The sequence below is a fragment of the Orycteropus afer genome, unplaced genomic scaffold, assembly GCF_000298275.1.
Source record: "Orycteropus afer afer isolate SDZICR_OR568_19922 unplaced genomic scaffold, OryAfe1.0 scaffold00112, whole genome shotgun sequence".
Taxonomy (NCBI): Eukaryota; Metazoa; Chordata; class Mammalia; order Tubulidentata; family Orycteropodidae; genus Orycteropus; species Orycteropus afer.
Window position 1 is genome coordinate 6,250,422 of NW_006921699.1, and position 19,674 is coordinate 6,270,095.

The window sequence follows — 19,674 nt, forward strand, 5'->3', positions numbered from 1 at the left end:
CCACTCCTCAGAAAGAGGGTTGGGCAATCTACTTCCATAGTGATACTGCCTCGGAAACCCAAGGAGGGGTCGCTAGGAGTCGGATCTGATTCTACAGCAGTTGCGTTTTTGCATTTTTATCACCAGAAAAACCTAGGAAGCTTATTAAAGATTCAGATTCTTGGGCCCCCAGATGATTGAATCAGAATTCTTGGTAGGAAGTTTTTTTTCCTTGCTTTTAAAGCTTCCTAGGAGTTAGAAAAATCTTAATGCAGATAAAGTCCAACTGGTTCCCCTATTTTTTTTTTACATCCAAATTGTATAAAAATTCAGTTTGACCATAAGTTATTTTCTCTTTACAAAGTAAATTAGGCCATGGCACTTAAGGAAAGTTTACTTGGGATCCTTTGACAAAAGAAAAATTCTACCATCATCATATTTTCAAAGTCCAAGAAATTTCTTATGAGGAAAACTAAAATTGTAATTATATGATTAAAATGGAACTTCACACTGAAATTCTTCAAATATCAAGTTAGCATTTTATTTTTCTATTACTGATGGTCAAATTCATAGTGAGTAAAAAGATAACAGAACAGAATCAAAATAACAAACACAATTCAAGAACATTTAACCATCTATTATAATTATTCTTTGTAAAATACATAAAGGTAAACAGAAATATCTTTATATAAATTATGCTTAACAATCTGTATATACTGTAAACCAATTGTTAAAATTCACACTAAGATGCTAGTGCAAGCAGTGCTGTACAAAAGTGCAAACAAGGTTGGTGATGAACAACTTATCACTGATTTACCACTGCAATATACTCTGCTTTCAGCCAAATACTGAAGGCCTTACCATGGAAACATTTAAAGTAACTTGATTATATTCATCCTGAGTGCTCTTGCCTCAATATGGCAATGGATTGATTATAAATTCAGGTTAGGAGCAGCACCAGGGAATACAAAAACCCACATGACGTTGGCCATTCTAAAGTGAATCTTTATATTTGATAATACTAACAATTCTGAAATAAACCCGTATGTCAAAATGCATAGAATTGTCACCCACATTTACCTCAAAATATTTAAAACTAAAATTAAATATAATCCCCCACTTTAAATGCAAGCTGAATATTCCATCCACCTGAGTGTAATTTTTCTAGAAATAATTCTGTGTGAAATCACTCAAACACCCTTTCTAATTCTGTCTTAAAATCCATTTTGGGCATGGCACTCCTAAAACAAGGGAGTTTAGTTTGGAGAACTTTGATTATTTTGAATTCTATTTAAAAGAGTGGTCAGAAAAAAAAAAAATAGAAGTGTAGTCGGAACCCTGAACAATCAACCAGTAGCATTGAACATATCAGCTACTTAATACTCTACATTATGAGGACAAAAATTAGTTGGTTCAGAATTGCATCCTCAATAGACTAGATTCCCTTCATACTTGGAGATCTTTTTACCCAGGTTATTGATGGCGGGGCATATAAAAGGGAACGGTTGCAGGGTTCTAGAGTGGAAATTTGGCTTTAACAAAATCCCCATCACTTTAAAGAGGCACAGTCACATATTCTAAGAACTTGTTCTCTTTTTGTTGTTAAAAAGCACTAACTTGCATTTCAAAAGGCAGAACAATAGAAATAACCAAAAACAACATCATGTATCTTTCAGAATCTAGTCCTTAATTGAAGATGTATCATTTTCTGAACTCCTGTATTTATAGCAAAGGCTCTGGTGTTTATATTAATATTAAAAAAAAAAACAAAAAAAAAAAAACCTAAACCCACTGCTGTCAAGTTGATTCTGACTCATGGCCTCATGGCGACCATATTATTAATATAGGCTACTTTAATTCCCTGTTAAGTTTGCATTAAAGAATTTATATTTAGTAATCTCTCTATGGGAGCTCTGGTGGCGAAGTGCCTAAGGCACATGGAGTGCTAACCAGAAGCCTGGCAGTTCAAACCCACCAACCACTCCTTGAAAGGAAGGTTGTGCAATCTACTTCCATAGTGATAATGCCTTGGAAACCCAAGGAGGGGTTGCTATAGAGTCGGATCTGATTCCATGGCAGTGGATTTGGTTGGTGAATCTCTCTATTTTTTAATGCTTTCTTGAAGTTATTTTGAAGCTTCATCAATTTTTTCTTTCAGTTGAGTTCATTTATTGATATCCAATTTGAGGCAGTGCAGGAAGAAAAATGAGAATAAAATGTCAAATTACACAAGGTCACACTGGTGGCAATTCTGTGCCTCCTTCCCTCTAACATAAACAGAATGGCAACATATCTATGGAGAAAATAAAGCATCAACTGTGCACTTAGGAGCTACACAGTAACTGCTTTCTTTAAGTTCCTTTATAAAGAATATAAGCCCTCATGATCAAAAGAGCCATCTTTACTACAGGAAAAAAAAACTCTGAAATATAGGGTGTCAAGCAAAGAGAAAAGAAAGGAAAAACTCTCAGCCACTTCCTCAGCATCAAACTCTAAGATACTACATATATAATCTCATTTAGCACACTTTCATCTTTGGTGGCTGTTGTAGTCCCATGTATTCAAAACAGGACTGTAAGATTTAACAAATGAAAATGCAGGACACTCAGTTAAATTAAATTTCAGATACATTTACTCATTGTTTATCTGAAATTCAAACAGAACTGAGTATTCTATTTTATCTGGCAACACCAATTAGGAATTATCTTGTATTGATAGATGTAATATATCATCAACTCTTTATATCTTAAAATAATCCAAACATTATACTCTAAATAAACTGAACACAAAGTATATTGACAGACTTCCATCTCATATAAGCTGTTTTCCCAGTGTATCTGGTCAAACTTTATTTGGCAGTAAATCCTTGCAAACTTCAGTTATGTCATCCACTATATCACTAACAAGATTGAAATGTCACATTGAATCAGGTTCCAAATACAGAGTTTCAGAAAATGTAAACCATTCCTGAAACTCTCAAATCATGTTAACTAGAAATTATGCTGTTTTTATTTTGGAACTTGTGAAAATGCTGGGTTTTGAATGTGGTGGTGGTTGCTGTTGTTATGAATGTGGTAGAGCAAATAATTCTGCAGAAGGCAAGAAACACTATTCTCACAGCTATTATCCTATGTTAATGATTTACAAGTAGTTTACATGCTGGAAAGCACTACAGAGATGTGTGAGGCAGTTGAAAACAAAGAAAAGAAACAACATTCTGCTTTTAAGTTGTAATCCACAGTGAGTTTGTATATGCATGCAGGCACAGAAAACTAAAATTTAGACCTATGAAGGCAATATCTGAATTCATACATCTTTGGCACTCATATAAAGATACTGGTTCAACTAATGGTGAAGAATGTTTTTTTAATATTCTGTAGGAAATGCATTATGCCCAAATTAAACATGCTAAAATCTCCATTCTAAAAAATTCACTGAGATAAAGAGAAAACTGGAATCTATCAATTTAACCAGTTATGATCCAAAGTGTAATTATAGCAGTCATTGAAATGGATGTGGAATAAGAATCTCTAAAGATTTAAAAGTGGGCTAAGAATTATGCTTATAGAATTTTGGACTTAAGATTTTACAACAGCAATAAGAAATCTTTTGAACACTTCTCAATTTATATGAAATCCAATCTCAACTTGCATACAACTGTGCCTATGCTCTAACCCTAATATCTACCCATTAAATATTCACACACCTGCACATACAGGAAATAGGATTTCCCATGGGCTTCTACTGTTTCTTACTATTCTCTTGATTTGCATTTCCTGAAGGGACACAGTGATCCAGTGTATGTGCTCTAGAGGGATTTGCAGGACTAACTAGTAGGCCCAGTGGCTGAGGAGCTCTTCAGATCCATCCCCCTAAAGCTGAGAGGAAATTAGTTGCTACATCAGTAGAGTTTGACTCAACAGCACATAATAACCACAACAATGAGTACAGTTTCATTTCTAGAGGCTCAGGCCATTAGAATCCCATAACATTGGGAAAATACCCACAGTCCAGCTGTGGTTCACAAAGTGACTTTATTTGCTTCTTGGCCACGGTGTCAGATGAGAATAAGGGTTCTGGAGCAAGATATTTTGCACTAGGAAACATTTTCCCTCATTATAGGAAATACTTGAAGAAAGGCATTTTCCTCAAATTACTGATGACAGATACCATCAGCAAGAGGCCATTACTTTTAATAATGCTTAGTTTTATTCAGTTGGGACTTTAGAAGTATATAATTTAAGCTTAACCAACAGGCTGATGTGTCATTTCCTACTTTTTCCTTGGTGCTACTGATATGTCTAGGCAGGTAGGAAGCTCTTTTATTTTCATTTAGAAAAAACAAAATAAAAGAGCAGCCAACTTACTAAACCCAAATATCATGTTATGCTACGAACCCATAGGTTTAGCTCCTCTGGTAAGACAACTGGTACTCCCTTCTAGTCATAGCCCTCAATCCTGATCTGCCGCATGGGTTAAATTATTGACAGGAAAGACTGTAACTCAGATTTGGAGAATGGCTACAGAAAACACTAATTTTGATATTAAAATTATACTAGATGGAATTAGAGCAATTTATTGTCAGTGGAATTGGTTAAACATACTATAAAATATTTGGTTTACAACCAAGAGAAAAATCTTGAATCTTTGAAAATACGTATTTGGCACTTACCTTTTATCTTACCTTACTAATTATGAGAATATCAGACATATGGGGAAAAGAATTCAATGAAGAGACCACATTTTTAGGAAATGAGAATACTTGAGAAAAACTAACTAAAATTTTGTTCCTAAGTCTATCAGTGAGTCAATCATCTTAAAAAAAAAAACCCCATCTTTTTATACAAAGTAACTAGCTGAGAGCAAATAAAAAAATAGGAAAATTAAAAACAAGCATTCATTTTCTTCCTACCAAGAAATAAAATATGCTAAAGAAAGAAAATGAGCTATAGGATTGGAGCAAAATCCCACTTCTCAGTGATTACTAAAGTACAACAGCCTGGTTCTTTGTCCTAGGATATGTAGCCCTCCTTAATGAAATTGTGCACAAGACCCTACTTGTTGCTTGCCCTGGGGAATACCATTAAGTATAAAGAGACTGGGGAACATCTTTAAACATGGAGAGACATGGCCTATATCAACATTTAGTGACAATGCACAGATTACCAAAGTGGTACCCTAAGTACCAAACACAACTGAAGCATTTCCAAATTAGACCACTGAGATGAAGCTACAGGGCCTGTCAGACCAAGAATCGATCTTGTGTTGTACCACCAGAAGTACTTTTTTTCAGAAGTCTAATCACAAAGGGATTAAGACAGGACCCCATAAGCACTGGTAATGGTAGCCTTATAGACAAAAATATACATGATTCAGAGACAAACATGGCAAGCAGGTACGACCAACCACAACTGTGAGCCTGGTAAATGCAAAAGCCTCTAAAGACTTAAAACATTATTCTAAATTTTCTGAAGCAATCTTCTTTCCCAACAACTCTCTGATATGTATAATATTAAATACTCAAGTTTAGAGTCTACTAGATAGATAAGACACATTCCAATAAACATTTGTCAAACATTAGAGTTTGTTTTATTGCATGACGTTTGCATAAGAAAAAATATTATTGAAAACTGTAAGGCATCATGCAATCATTGATAAGCTAATTATTAACTGTACAATTTAGATAGGTGGACATATAATCTAAAATTTTAAAACTAGTTCCAAAGTGCATAAAAAATATAACATGATGAGCTTTTAAATATGGTTTATAGTTGTATTTTTATGTTGTTAAAAAGTGTCTGCTTCAAATGTACTGCCACAAAGTTGCTCTTTAAAAATGGTGCTGGGGGTAATGTTGGATTATAAACTATAAAAATTAAATTATTTTTATGGAATTTAGAAAGCTAACATTGTGATATCTAAACTTATTTGAATCAGTTTTCAATTTTCACTCTAATTAAGCTGATAAAATATTAATAATCTAAAAAACATCTGTTTTATAACCAACAAAAGTCTATTGAATTCAAGTTATGTATGCTGAGTGATCAAATCTCCGAATAGGCCTGAATGGTGAGACCTGGAACCCATGCGGGTTGGTGTTAATCAATGTATTGTGCCATCCAGCGGAAACCTTCACCATAGCCTTGTCTTTTGAGCACGCTGCACATGAAGACTTCTAAGGGTCGGGCATTTAGTTCTTTTAGAGATACACTGCCCTAGAAGAGAAGAGAAGACAGACATTGTGCTGGAAGACTCCTTTATAAAACAGAAGCTCCACTACCCAGTAGAACTGCACGTTATACACCTTTGAAAAGAACAAATGTGATAAAGCCATGGTTGATAGCTGTTCAAGCCTGCTAAATACATAGGAAGCTTCTTCTGTCAGTCTACTTAGGACAGGACGGCTACTCAGTGGAAAAGAGGTGAGTTTTTGAAACACAAGAAAATTAAAATTATCTGACTTATACTGGACATTTTGATCTATAGAAGGATCCTGATCAAAAGGTGGAAAACTCAGAACAAAATCTTAAATTCTCATGGATCCAAACTTTCTGGAGCCACTGAAGCTGGATGAACCCATAAAGCTACTGTCATGAGATTATCTTTAAACCTTAAACCAAAAATATCTCCTCAAGTCTTCTTTTTTAAATCAAACAATAGTTTAGCTTAATTAGTAAACTTTCTTTGTAAACTCTGGGGTTCTTCCACTGTTTATTTGGTATTTTCAGTTACAAGAGTTTTTCCCCTCCCCTTAGCAAGTTCTAGTAAAATTGAATGCAAAATACCATGTGGGGTTTTAAAAGCTTGTAAGCAGTCATCCCAGGCACAACAACTGGTTTCTATTCATCTGGAGCAACGGAGGTAGGAAAGTCAGGAATAAGAAAGAGGATATGGAAGTTGTGGTTAATTGCCTCCATAAATAACTGCCTCCTTTGCCCTGAGAGCAGAACAGGATGGTGCCCAGATACCATCACTGAACATTTTGATCACAAAGATTCCTTAGAAGAACCCTGATCAAAAGGAGGAAAAAGCAGAACAGAATGTCAAATTTTTATGGACTCTAAACTTCTTGGAGCCATGAAGATTGAATGGAGCTCTGAACTAATGCTCTGAGATAATATTTAAACCTTAAACCAAAAAAATTCCCTGAAATCTTCTTAAATCCAAACAACAGTTTAGCTTAAATAGTAAAAATGTCTGCCTCGAACACTAAATCAAACAGGCAATAGCAACTTCAAAGATTAGATAGGAACCTTAGGGGACAGTGAATTCATATTAATAGGAGAGAAATAACTTGGAAAAGGAGGGTGAAAATAGTTGCACAACTCAAAGAATGTAATCAGTATCACTAAATGGTACGTGTAGAACCTGTTGAACTGGTTTAAGTTTTGCTCTGCATATTCTCAACAACAACAACAAAATAAAAGATTTTTTAAAAAGATTTTAAACATTTCGTATCTTTTCAGACTCAGGTACTATAAACCAAGTCAGATAAAATTTTTCAAAGTTAAAAAAAAGGAAGCAAAAATAATGTGCCTTAGTTTATTATAAAATGCATAGTTCAAAAACCCCAAAAAACCTCTATGCTCATGTTTATGTTTTATTTATCCCTAGTGCACTCAGTACTTGAATACTGTAGTATTTATACAACTATTGAAATGTTTAAACATTCAATTATAGTATTTGGTGGATAATATTGAAAATTTATGATAAATAAAACTTCAAAAGCTTAATTTAGTTCTCCATAAACTTGAGCATACTGAGCCTGGACCATTATCACCATGAAAAGATTTCATACAGTGGTAGAAAGTAAAGAAATGCTGACATTAAAAAAAGACGCAAAGAAAAAATGACAGTTGTACTTTAAGGAGAAAAAAAAAGATAATAGGGTTGTATAACTGGGATAATATTAATTTAAGAAAATAATTGTACAACAGAGTGAAAAAATTACCTTTGTCAAAAGTTTTTTTTTTTTTTACCTTTCCTGTTGTCTGACCATATAAACCAAACATCTCTCGTAATCTCTCTTCACTGATAGCTTCGGGTCTATCAATCTTATTCCCAAGTATCAGGATAGGCACATTGGCAATAGTTTCATCTGTCATTAGTGACTGAAAAACAAACCAAAACAAAAAAAGAAATTAATATAAAAATCATCTAAAGGGCTTATTTTGACAAGACATCAAAACAGTCAAGGACTTAACTCTCTAGCATATCATGTCAGCTTTGCCAATTTTCTTTGGCAAAATTTCCCCCATTTTAAAGTGAAGAAAATGAAACCATAAATTCACTTCTTCTGTCTTCCTAGGTTGTTTCTAGAAATGCTCACTCTGCTCGTTTTGTAAATCACTGAGGTACAGTATCTAGAGCTAATACCTTGGAAGTGGGGAGGCTTGGTTTAATTTCTGCTTCTGCTGCTTCTGAGTTGTAGGACCTTGGAGAAGTTAGCCTCATTGAACTTCAGAGAGAACTGGAATAGGAACACCTACCTTATGAAGTTGACTTGAGAATTAAATGAGTTAAAATATGCATAGTGCCTAGCACAAAGTAGGAACTCAGGAATTCCCTTTGTTCCATAACCATAGAACCTACTTGGCCTTTTCTACATGAACAAATATTTGTAGGCCTACTCCTGGCAGGGGCATGGTCAGGTTAACCTGCAGTCAAATCATGTTCCTAGAAGAAGTAGATGGTGTTTGGCTATCACTGCCAACCTCTCTGAAAGGGATCACAATAGGAGATCCTGGATTGAGTGCAAGAACAAATCTCAAACTAATAATAATAATACAGAGCAGGCTTACTGGTCTGTTAGAAATTGGTAGAACCTGTAAGACTATGGCCCTTAGTCACCCATCAGGCCTGGAACTAACTCACTCCCATGGCCCAACTTTCAGTCAAATAATAGATAGGTCTATGAGGTGAACAGTAACACTATTGAGGTATGCATTCCTGAGAATAATCACCTACAGGAGATCCAAAGGGCAGTATTTGTCCAGGGATAAAGCTCAGAAGGCAGAAATGGATAGGAAAGAAGGACAAAGGGAAAAGGTAACCACAGAGAGGAAGTAGGAACAGTGCTGTGACATTACAGGGATTGTAGTCAATGTTACAGAACAAAATGTGTATGAACTGTTAAATGCAAAACCAATTTATTCTAAACTTTTAACCTAATCACAATTAAAAGTTACATGGACCTACTTTCTCTGCGGCCCCAGCTCTAGCGCTGGCCTTACCTGTTGCTCTGGAGACCCTTTAGGAAGCATCTGGACTTGGCAAGAGGAGGTGATGTAAATATATACGACCCTGCTCACTCCTAAGAGTGGTGACAAAGATGTTATGTCATCCAGGTTCAGGCCAACCCTGAAGCAACTGACATCTAAGGATGACTAGGGGCTCAAACCAACCCACTCCAGGAATGTAGCAGACAATATATACTATAAGAGCACACTCTGCTCTGGGCAAGTTCCTCAAGTCTTTAGGAAGGAAGTTTGTGTTAATACTTTCTCAATAGTTACAATTACTCCAAGCTATTTTCTCAGAATTCTAAATAGAGTAATCACTACTTAAAGCAATCATTGAGCTCACCAAATTGCTAGGAGTTACATCAGAGACTGCAGAAAAAGTTGCACTCTGATACCTGTATTTCCAACCTATTTCCTCAGGCTTACCAAAATGATTTAACTATGTTTAATTTTAGTTATTTAACTTACATCAAGTTCTTCTTTTGATTCTAACAGTCTTTCATGGTCTGCACAATCCACCAGAAATACAATGCCATTGATAGCCGGAAGGTAGTTTTTCCACACTCTTCGAGCTAACAGAAACAATCAGGAGTTAGCTTTTATTTGCTAGTCAAATCTAGCAAGTGGTTTGCTGCAAGAGCCCAATTAGACAACAAGAATAGTTACCCCTTAGCTGCTGCTACTTTACTATATACTCAACTTAAGCCTTTACTCAATAGTGCCAGAATCTTTCCAGAAGACTATATATATAGATATAGACATAGACACAGATGTAGATATATAGGCTTTACTCTGCCACAATTTTCCCATTTGAGAAGTAAAATTAGTATTTGCTACTACTGGATAATAATTCGCATTGAGTTTGTTGGAGGATTGCTACTAAAATCTCAAATATGTTGCTATTAGTCGCTGTTGAGTCAATTCTGACAATCGGGGACCCCATGTGTGCAGAGTAGAACTGTTCCACAGAGTTTTCAAGGCTGTGACCTTTCAGAAGCAGATCTTGGAAAATCCAAAATATAAGCAGTTAAAAAAAACGTATATGCAGTATTCATTTTTTTATATTTCTAGTTTTTTGCCAGTGATAACTTTGGAGTCAGTGGCAAAAGGAAATTAGTATTGGGTACAGGCTTATTAAGTTTAACAAAAGCAAAATGTTTTACTCATTAACAGAAAACAAGCTCCAACATTAATAATTAACTAAAATCTATGAAACAGAAGGAGATTTTTTACATGACACTCCTTTTTAGAGGATAAAACAGTTTTGAAGATATCCCAAGGAAAAGTGACTTCTTTCTGTGACATGAATTTTATGACATACCTTGAAAAAATATAGTAATGAAGTCTCAGACAAACTCCATTAGGTTCTAATTCTCTCTAATCACTGTATTCTATAAACTAATTTATATATGTTTCAAACAATTCTTATGTCTCAAATGAAACTGCTTTCGCTAGCTACAACCACTTACAATGTTTTTAACTATATAATCATATCAGGTTTTAGACTAGCCAACAAATCTGTAATACTCAAGCTATTACTTACTATGTGCTGGGCACTGCCAAGTACTTCTGGAGATAAAACACCTAAAATTTAAGTCTACTTTGGCCTTGTTTGAAAATAATGACATTTCATGCACTAGAACATAATGGTCACATTTTTATTAAGCTAAAATAGAAGAAAGTGATTATAAAAGTAGGTAAGTCTTACCTTGAACATGTCCACCTAGATCAAAAGTTGTAAAAGTCATGCCAGCAATGGTCAGTTCTTCTGAAGCTAAGAAACAATAAAAAATATTTTGACAATATGAAAATCACAAATCTATTCATTGAATATATTGCTACTTAACTGCAAGTAAGGTCAAGTCAAACATTTAGCAACTGCTGTAAGAATGATGCAATTAGATACTTCAATCCATATTGATGATTTAATACAAATACTAGTAATATTCAATTCTGGTATTCATTACCCACCATAAATCCAACATTTACTTATTTTTCCTTCTCTGTCTCTCCTGCTGAAAATGCTGATCTATTCAGACAACTACTTGCTGTGAATTTAAATGACTGCTCCAATCTAATAATTTTTTATGTAAATCTTCTTAAATGGCATCCATGAAATATTAATTTTTTCTCAAGGCTATCATATTTCACAGGTCACAGTAATGATAAACACAATTAAAACTTAAATATTTGGCCATTATTTTTCTTTTTTTTTTTTTAATTGTGATTTGGGTGAAGATTTACAGAGCAAATTCACTTTCCATACAGCAGTTCACATATACTTTGTCTCATGACATTGACCACAGTTTACTACAATGCAACAGCTCCCCTCCCACCTCCTCCCCACAGTTACCTCTTCCCAGTGGCCATTATTTCTTTAAACATTTTTTCTGTCTTCCTTCCTTTCCCTTTCTGGGACTTTAATTACAGGTTTGTAGACCACTTGCTTTGTTCATATTTTTATCCAGTCATTTACTCTTTGTGTTTTATTTTATATAGTTTCTATTGCTATGATTTAAGTTCACTGAACCTTTCTTCTGCAGTACTGGTACTATCTAATTTGCTGTTAATCCCATCCAGTGAAATTTCCATTTCAGATATTTTTCATCTCTAGAAGTTCCATTTAACTCCTCACTATACTCACATTTTCCTTGAACTATTTCTGTATTATTCATAATAGCTGTTTTAAGGTATATCTTTTAATTCCATCATCTTTGTCATTTCTGGGTCTATTTCTACTGATTAAATTTTCTCCTGGTTATGGATTACATTTTTCTGTTTCTTTGTATGTCTAATAATTTTAGATTGGCTGCTGGATATTGCTGTATTCTTTTAAAGAAAACTGAACTTTGTTCTAGTAGGCAGTTAATTATTTATAGGTCAGTTTTAAAGTTCTGATAGGGCAGATCTAGAGTAGCCTTTACTTTGGGGCTGGTTTAGCCCCATTAATAAGGTATGATCCTGGGGGCATTGAGTTTATGGTAATAGGTGTTGGATTATATTGGAAAAGGATAGGAATAATGGTGGCACAACATGAAAAACGTACTCAATGTCCCTGAACTGTAAATGTGGAAGTTATATTGGCAAATGTCTTGTTGTGTTATGTTTTCACCACAATAAAAGTTACAAAAAAAAAAAAAAAGACACCTTCTGAGGTGTCTATTGAATGTCCTTCTGTGTATTCAACCAGGTCTCTCCATTCTGGCTGCTGGGAACAAAAATAACCCACAGCCCCATGTGAGCTCTAGGAATTATTTAGCTAAGAGCTCCCCTATAAGTGTTCTTTCTCTGGAAATTGTTCTTTTTCTGACTTTGTGGAGTTTATTACTATACCTTAGGAAGGTGTATGTCAGGGTTGTATCCTTTCATCATACTTATTCAATCTATATGCTGAGCAAATACTCAAAGAAGCTGGGCTATATGAATAAGAATATGTCATTAGGATTAGAGGAAGACTCATTAACAACCTGCAATATGCAGATGATACAACCTTGCTTGCTGAAAGCAAGAGGACTTGAAGCACTTACTGATGAAGATCAAAGATTATAGCCTTCAGTATAGATTACATCCAACATGAAGAAAACAAAATCCTCACAACTAGGCCAATAAGCAACATCATGATATACAGAAAAAAGATTAAAGTTATCAAGGATTCTATTTCACTTGGATCCACAATCAATGTCCATAGAAGCAGCCATCAAGAAATCAATTGATATACTGCATTGGGCAAATATGCTCCAAAAAATCTCTTTTAAGTGTTAAAAAGCAAAGATGTCACTTTAAGGAGAAAGGTGTGCCTACCTAAACCATAGTATTTTCAATTGCCTCATATGCATGAGAAAGTTGGACATGAATAAGGAAGACCAAAGAATTGATGTCTTTGAATTTTGGTGTTGGTGAAGAATATTAAATATACCATGGACTGCCAGAAGAACAAAGAAATCTGTCTTGGAAGAAGTACAGCTAGAATGTTCCTTAAGAGAGAGGATGGGTGAGACTTTGTCTTATGTACTTTAGACATGTTATCTGGAGGGACCAGTCCCTGGAGAAGGACATCATGCTTGGTAAAGTAGAGGGTCAGTGAAAAAGAGGAAGATCTTCAATGAGATGGACGGACACAGTGGTTACCACAACGGGCTCAATCACAGCAAAGATTGTGAGGATGGTACAGGGCTGGGCAGGGTTTGGTACTACTGTATATAAGGCTGCCATGAGTCAGAAGCGACTCAATGGCACCTAACAACAACAGCCCTACACATGCACAAATTGTTATTTTTACCATGCAAATTTCTAGAGTTCTTTCTCTGCAGCGCTCCCCCTTCTCTAGTACTGTCCAGCAAATTCTAGTCATCTTGGTGTCTCTAGAAATGGTCTTGACTCCTCAACCAAACAAGACTACTGGGTTTGGTTTGGGTTTTCTCTACTTGTGCCTGGCATAAAGCTGGAATAAAAAGATTTGTTTTCCTTCTTTCAGGAATCCTAGTCTTGTGCTAGTTATTGCCCAATAGCTAAAAACAACTGAGGTATATAATTTTTGTCCAGTTTTCTAGTTGTTTACAGTGGGAAGATAACTCCTCACCATGTTATTCCCTCATGGCAAGAAGCCAAAGTCCCCCATAATTATAATGAAAGATTCAGTGTAGCTGTTTTGGTCTCAGAGTACAGTTTATCTCGTTAAGAAATTCTGTATGTAAATTGCCAGCTGAAAGAATAATTAATACAATCTGTGTTCAGATTTATTATCCATAAGGAAAAGATAATGTTGGATGTCATTGGTGAAATACCACTATGGTTATTATCCTTAATACACTCTCAGCTTTATATAAGTCTCAATTTGATTAGTTGAAACACAGAATGTTTTTAACACCCCAGAAAGTTCTGTCTTGCCCCTTTCCAGTCAACCCCTACCCCTACCCCAGAAGCAATCACTGATTTGAGTTCTATCACCATAGATTAGTTTTGCCTATTCTAAAATTCCATATGAATTTGTGACCAGCTTCTTCCATGCAGAATAAAGCTGAATATGTCAGGAGTTTGTTTTTCTTCATTGCTGAATAGAATTCCATTGTGCAATCATTCTCTTTTTAATGAACATCTGGGCTGCTTCCAGTTTTTAGGCTGTTACAAATAAAGCTGGTATAAACATTCTTACAAAAGGCTTTTGATTAATATGTTTTCACTTCTTCTGGATAAAAGTCCAGGAGTGGAATTGCTAAATCACAGAGTAGATGTAGGTTACCTTTTCACATTTGTTTATTTTTTTTCCCCCTAAATTTAATTTATTTTTTTGTTGTTGGGAGCAAACAGTGCAAAACATAAACCAATTCAACAGTTTCTATATTTAGTGACACTGATTACATTCTTTGAATTGTGCAACCATCCTCACCCTCCTTTTCTGAGTTGTTCCTCCCTCATTAATATAAATCCACTGCCCTCTAAGGTTCTACAGTATAATCTTTCAAGTTGCTGTTGTCAACTTGATGCCATATAGATAGTTCTTAAAAGAGCATAATGGGCAAGGAAGACCTTTTTTTTTACTAGTTAAGCTAAACTGCTGTTCAGTTTTAAGATGACTTCAGGGGATACTTTTGGTTTAAATATTATCTCATGGTAATAGTTTCAGGGGTTCATCCACCCTCCATGGCACTAGAAAGTCTGAAGTCCATGAGAATTTGATTTTCTGTTTTACATTTTACTCCTTTTGATTAAGATTCTCCTATGGAATCATTGATCACATTTTCAGTAATGGTAGCCAGGCACCATACAGTTCTGGTCTCATGGCAAAGGAGGCAATTGCTCATAAAGGTAATTAGCCAAACATCTCCTAACCTATTTTTGACTGTCTTTCTTGGTGTTTTCCAGGTGAACAGAGACCAAATGTGGTGCCCTGGATGGCTACCTGCAAGCTTTGAAGACGTCAGGCATTACACAAATGAACTAGCAGGAAGAAAAGATGCACTAAACATGTTATTAGGCCAATTAACTGGGGTATCCTATGCAACTATGACTCTAAACCTCCAAACCAAGGAACCAAATCCCATGAGGTGTTTGGCTGTATATCAAAAGCCTCAGCAGCTACTGGTTTGTTTGTTTTTCCCCATTGTTGTAAATATATCTATCACATAATTTTTGTCCATTCAACTTTCTACAGGTGTACAATTTATTGACAGCAATTTTAATAATCAGCTGTGCAACACTACCCTTAATCAATGTGACTTTTCTGTCACTGCCAACCTCTACCCCTTCTCCCTCTCTCCCATCCTGGTAAACACTAATAAACTCTTGTCTCTATACATTTGCATTTTTCCTGTTTTTTAATATAAGTGAGGGCATACAGTATTTGTCCTTTTGTTACTGGCTTATTTTAATCAGCATAATATCTTCAAGTTCCATCCATACTGTAATGTGTATCAAGACTTCATTTCTCCTATCAGCTACGTAGTATTCCATTATATGTACATACCACATTTTGTTTACCATTTGTCTGCTGAGGGGCATTTGATTGTTTCCATGTTTTGGCTACTTGAATAGTTCTCCAAGGAACATCTGTGTACAAGTTCCTTTTTGAGTCTCTGCCTTCAACTCTTTTAGGTATATTCCTAGCAGTGGAATTGCTGGGTCATATGGCAGTTCTATAAATCTAAAGATTTATCAATTTTATGAAATCTTCTTTTTCCAACCTCACTCACTGTTTTATAGGTTAAGTGATACTTTTTGCAAAGTTTGTTTTGTTTTGTTCTGTTCTCCTTTTTTCTCTGAATATCTACTAAACAACATAACTGTAATAGTATCTACATTTTGGTCCAGTTCTCAACTTTATATTGATTACTAAGGAGCTTGGGTGGTGCAATGGTTAAGCACTCAGTTGCTAATGGAAAGGTTGGAAGTTTTTTGATGAAATGCCACACTGTTTTTCACAATGGCTGCACCATTTTGCATTCTCACTAGGAATGCATAAAAGTTTCAATTCCCACACATCCTTGCCCACACTTGTGATTTTCAGGTGTTATTATTATTATTATTTTTAACTTAGTCATCCTAGTGGGAGTGACATGGTATCTCAGTGCAGTTTTGATTTGTATCCCTGATGGCTAATGATGCCGAGCATCTTTTCAGGTGTCTGGTGGCCATTTGAAAGTCCCCTTTGGTGAAATGTCTATTCAGTCCTTTGCCCATATTATGATTGGGTTATTTGTCTTTTTGTTGTTAAGTTGTCAACGTTTTAAACATATTTTGGTTATTAGATTCTTATGAGATTCTGAAGATATTCTCCTAATCAGTAGCTTGTCTTTTCACTTTTTTATAAAGTCTTTTGAAGCACAAAAGTTTTAATTTTTATGAGGTCCCATTTATTTTGTCTTTAGTTGTTTGTACTTTTATTATATTAGATCATACACTGTTTAAAGCCAGGTTTGACAGTGTTGCCCTTACAGTTTCAGTTTCACATATGCTTTTGATTAATTGAAAAATATATTAGACAGATTTCTAGAAACACACTACTTATCTAAATTAACACAGACTGAGGTAGAAAATTTGAACAGGCCCATAACAAAAGAAGAAGTTGAACAGGTCATAAAAACTGTCAATGAGAAATATAAGCTGAAATGACTGTAAGCTGTAGAGAGGGTGTGACAGCTGTACTCCAGTGCCTAGAGCAAAGCCTGACATAAAGTAGGTGCTCCGTAAATACTTGTTGAATAAATCAAAGAGCTACATCAAAAATTAAAAAATGACTTACACCTAATATAAGACCACTCTGTAGTCTCTTCCAATACTGCTGTTTTGTAGATCAATTTATATACTCAATTTCACCATGATCATTTTTCATTTAGCAGTATTGTTCTTGTATCAGAATCTTATTTGCCAAGCCCCATTTGGTTCTCCTAATATAAAAAAAGATTTATCAATTTTATGAAATCTTCCTTTTCCAACCTCACTCACTAACAGTTTTACAGGTTAAGTGATGCTTTTCTCAAAGTATGTTTTGTTTTGCCCTGTTCTCTTTTTTCCTTTGAAAATTTACTAAACTACAAACTATAGTATTATTTACATTTTGGTCCATTTCCCAATTTTATTATTCATTATTAAGGAGCTTTGGTGGCACAATGGTTAAGCATTCAGCTGCTAACAGAAAGGTTGGAAGTTAACCCACCAATGGCTCCATGGGAAAAAAGAACAGGCAACTAGCTCCCATAAAGATGAGAGCCCAGGAACCCTGTGTGGCAGTTCTACTCTGTTATTATAGGGTCATTATAAGTCAGAATCAACTCAACAGCACACAACAACAACAATATTAAGGCCATACCTATTATTTCATAATTATTCTGTAGATTAACTTGTCTTTAAATTTTGGACTACTTGATTCATAATCTTTTCATTAGTAACAGCAAGGTCACAGATGTTTACAAGTTAGGCTTCTATTTCTAATAATTTTGTCACTTAACATTAAGTTTACTTTTTCAAATAGTGGTACATTGGTTAAGGCATTTGGCTGCTAACCAGGTCAGTGGTACAAATCCACACCAGCTGCTCTGTGGAAGAAAAAAGAGACAATCTGTCTCCATAAAGATTTACAGCCTTGGAAACCCAATGGGGGTTGCTATGAGTCAGAATCGACTCAATGGTATGAGTTTGCTTTGGTTCTATACAAGATAGCATACATTAAGTGATTTACAGTCATTATTAATGTCTTTCAGGTGTTCTTTCTAAAAGAAAGCACAGTAAATTATTTTTTAAATAGTTTTTATAACTTTCCATAAGCATTGGGGAGGAAAAAAAAGCCCGGCTTTTTTGGGAATAATTCTTTGATCTTTGTATTAGATATTGTTGGAATGATTAGAATTAGAAAAATAATAACTAATTAATAACTTATTGAGAGTTACCAGCAAAATACAGCACTATAATCTGTCCATTGAGTTAATGATTAAAATGATCATTTTAATATTTTAAAGAAATTCAGGTTATATAAGCAAGGTAACAGTGACAATTTATAGCCTTAGCTGTATCTGGTTGGATAGATCTCGAGCATGTCACAATCCTTAACATTAAGATAAACAAAGAGACATTAACTCTTTAATTCCTCTAGCTGGAGAGAGAAGAGTACTAACTGATAAAAAGGTATAGGTATTATTTCAAGATCTAAATATAGTCCCTGGAAGTTGGTTATTGATTAGTTAATATACTATTTTAAGAACAGGTCAAATCACTTGATCATAATTTATCTACCAAAAGGAAAAAAAAAAGGCTTTTGGTTAGTACTTATGAATCAGTATCACTTGAAAAGGTACTACTACATTGTATGGAGGAATATACTTACTGGGGTGTAATGTTGGGACATGCTGTCCAAGTCTGTCATCTTTTAGCATGTGTAGCAGTGTTGTTTTTCCTGCATTATCCAACCCAAGAAATACCAATTTACCAGTTTTCTTATATAATCCTGCAGAGTAAGAGGTAGAGATTATCATCATTTTGTTGTTGTTGTTGTTATGTGCCGTCGAGTCGGCCCCGACCCATAGCGACCCCTCCTTGGGTTTCCGAGGCAGTATCACTGCGGAAGTAGGATTGCCCAACCTTCCTTCCGAGGAGTGGCTGGTGGGTTTGAACCGCCAGCCGTCTGGTTAGCAGGCAAGTGTCTTAGCCACTATGCTACCAGAGCTCCTGGGGATGGCCTCAGGGCCTCGGGCAGTCAGCTGCCACACCCAAGGCTGGCGGTTCAAACCCACCGGCCGCTCACCGCCAGGTAGACGGGCCATTATCATTTTACAGATACAAAAAGTAATGTTAAGGTAGAGAAAGTAATCTGCCCAAGGTTACATATTTATAAGGGATGCAGTGAATAACTGAACATAGGTCTGTATAATCTTAAAGCCTGTATATTCTTAACTACTGGGTTATATATGAAGAGACTCTACACAAATAAGCACTATTATATAATAAGATTAAATGAGGTAACTACATAAAACAAAGAACCAACATTACCTAAAAACTGTAGCACACTGCTAAAACCACTGTAAATCCAGTCAAATATGAAGGACATATCCAAATCTTACAGGGTCTGAAAAAGAAAGAATTTTTAATTTAGTAGTCAATAAACCCAAGTACACATTAAACACCAATAACACTAAGCATCAACGCTTTGAGTAAATAATTCTAGAACAAACTTACTACAAAGAGTTAAATGCTTTTATCTAGCCTGATCAAACATGATATACACTGATGTACAAAATACAAAATGCCCCTGAAATACTAACTAGAGACTATTTCTTTGCCCATCAAGGTATCAAAGATGAAAAAGAATTCTAACAGCCAGGGTTAAAAGTAAAAGAGACACTGATGGTGGCAGTATAAATTGATATAAATCTTTTTCAAAATCAATTTGGCAATAATATATCTGTTGATACCATTTGACCAAAGAATTCTACTTATAGAAGTCATCTTAAATATGGAAAAGCTT

General features: G+C 35.1%; 1 protein-coding gene across 1 annotated transcript; it reads right to left on the reverse strand.

Annotated features, from left to right (window-relative positions):
* Positions 1-6,077: 6,077 nt before the first annotated feature.
* SAR1B (secretion associated Ras related GTPase 1B) lies at positions 6,078-19,257 on the reverse strand. The gene is made up of 6 exons (XM_007943767.2): positions 19,200-19,257; positions 18,538-18,657; positions 10,930-10,995; positions 9,690-9,793; positions 7,959-8,090; positions 6,078-6,194 (listed from the first exon to the last, which is right to left on the reverse strand). Exons 1-6 carry the CDS (start codon positions 19,255-19,257, stop codon positions 6,078-6,080), a joined length of 597 nt encoding a protein of 198 aa, XP_007941958.1.
* Between the last annotated feature and the right edge of the window lie 417 nt (positions 19,258-19,674).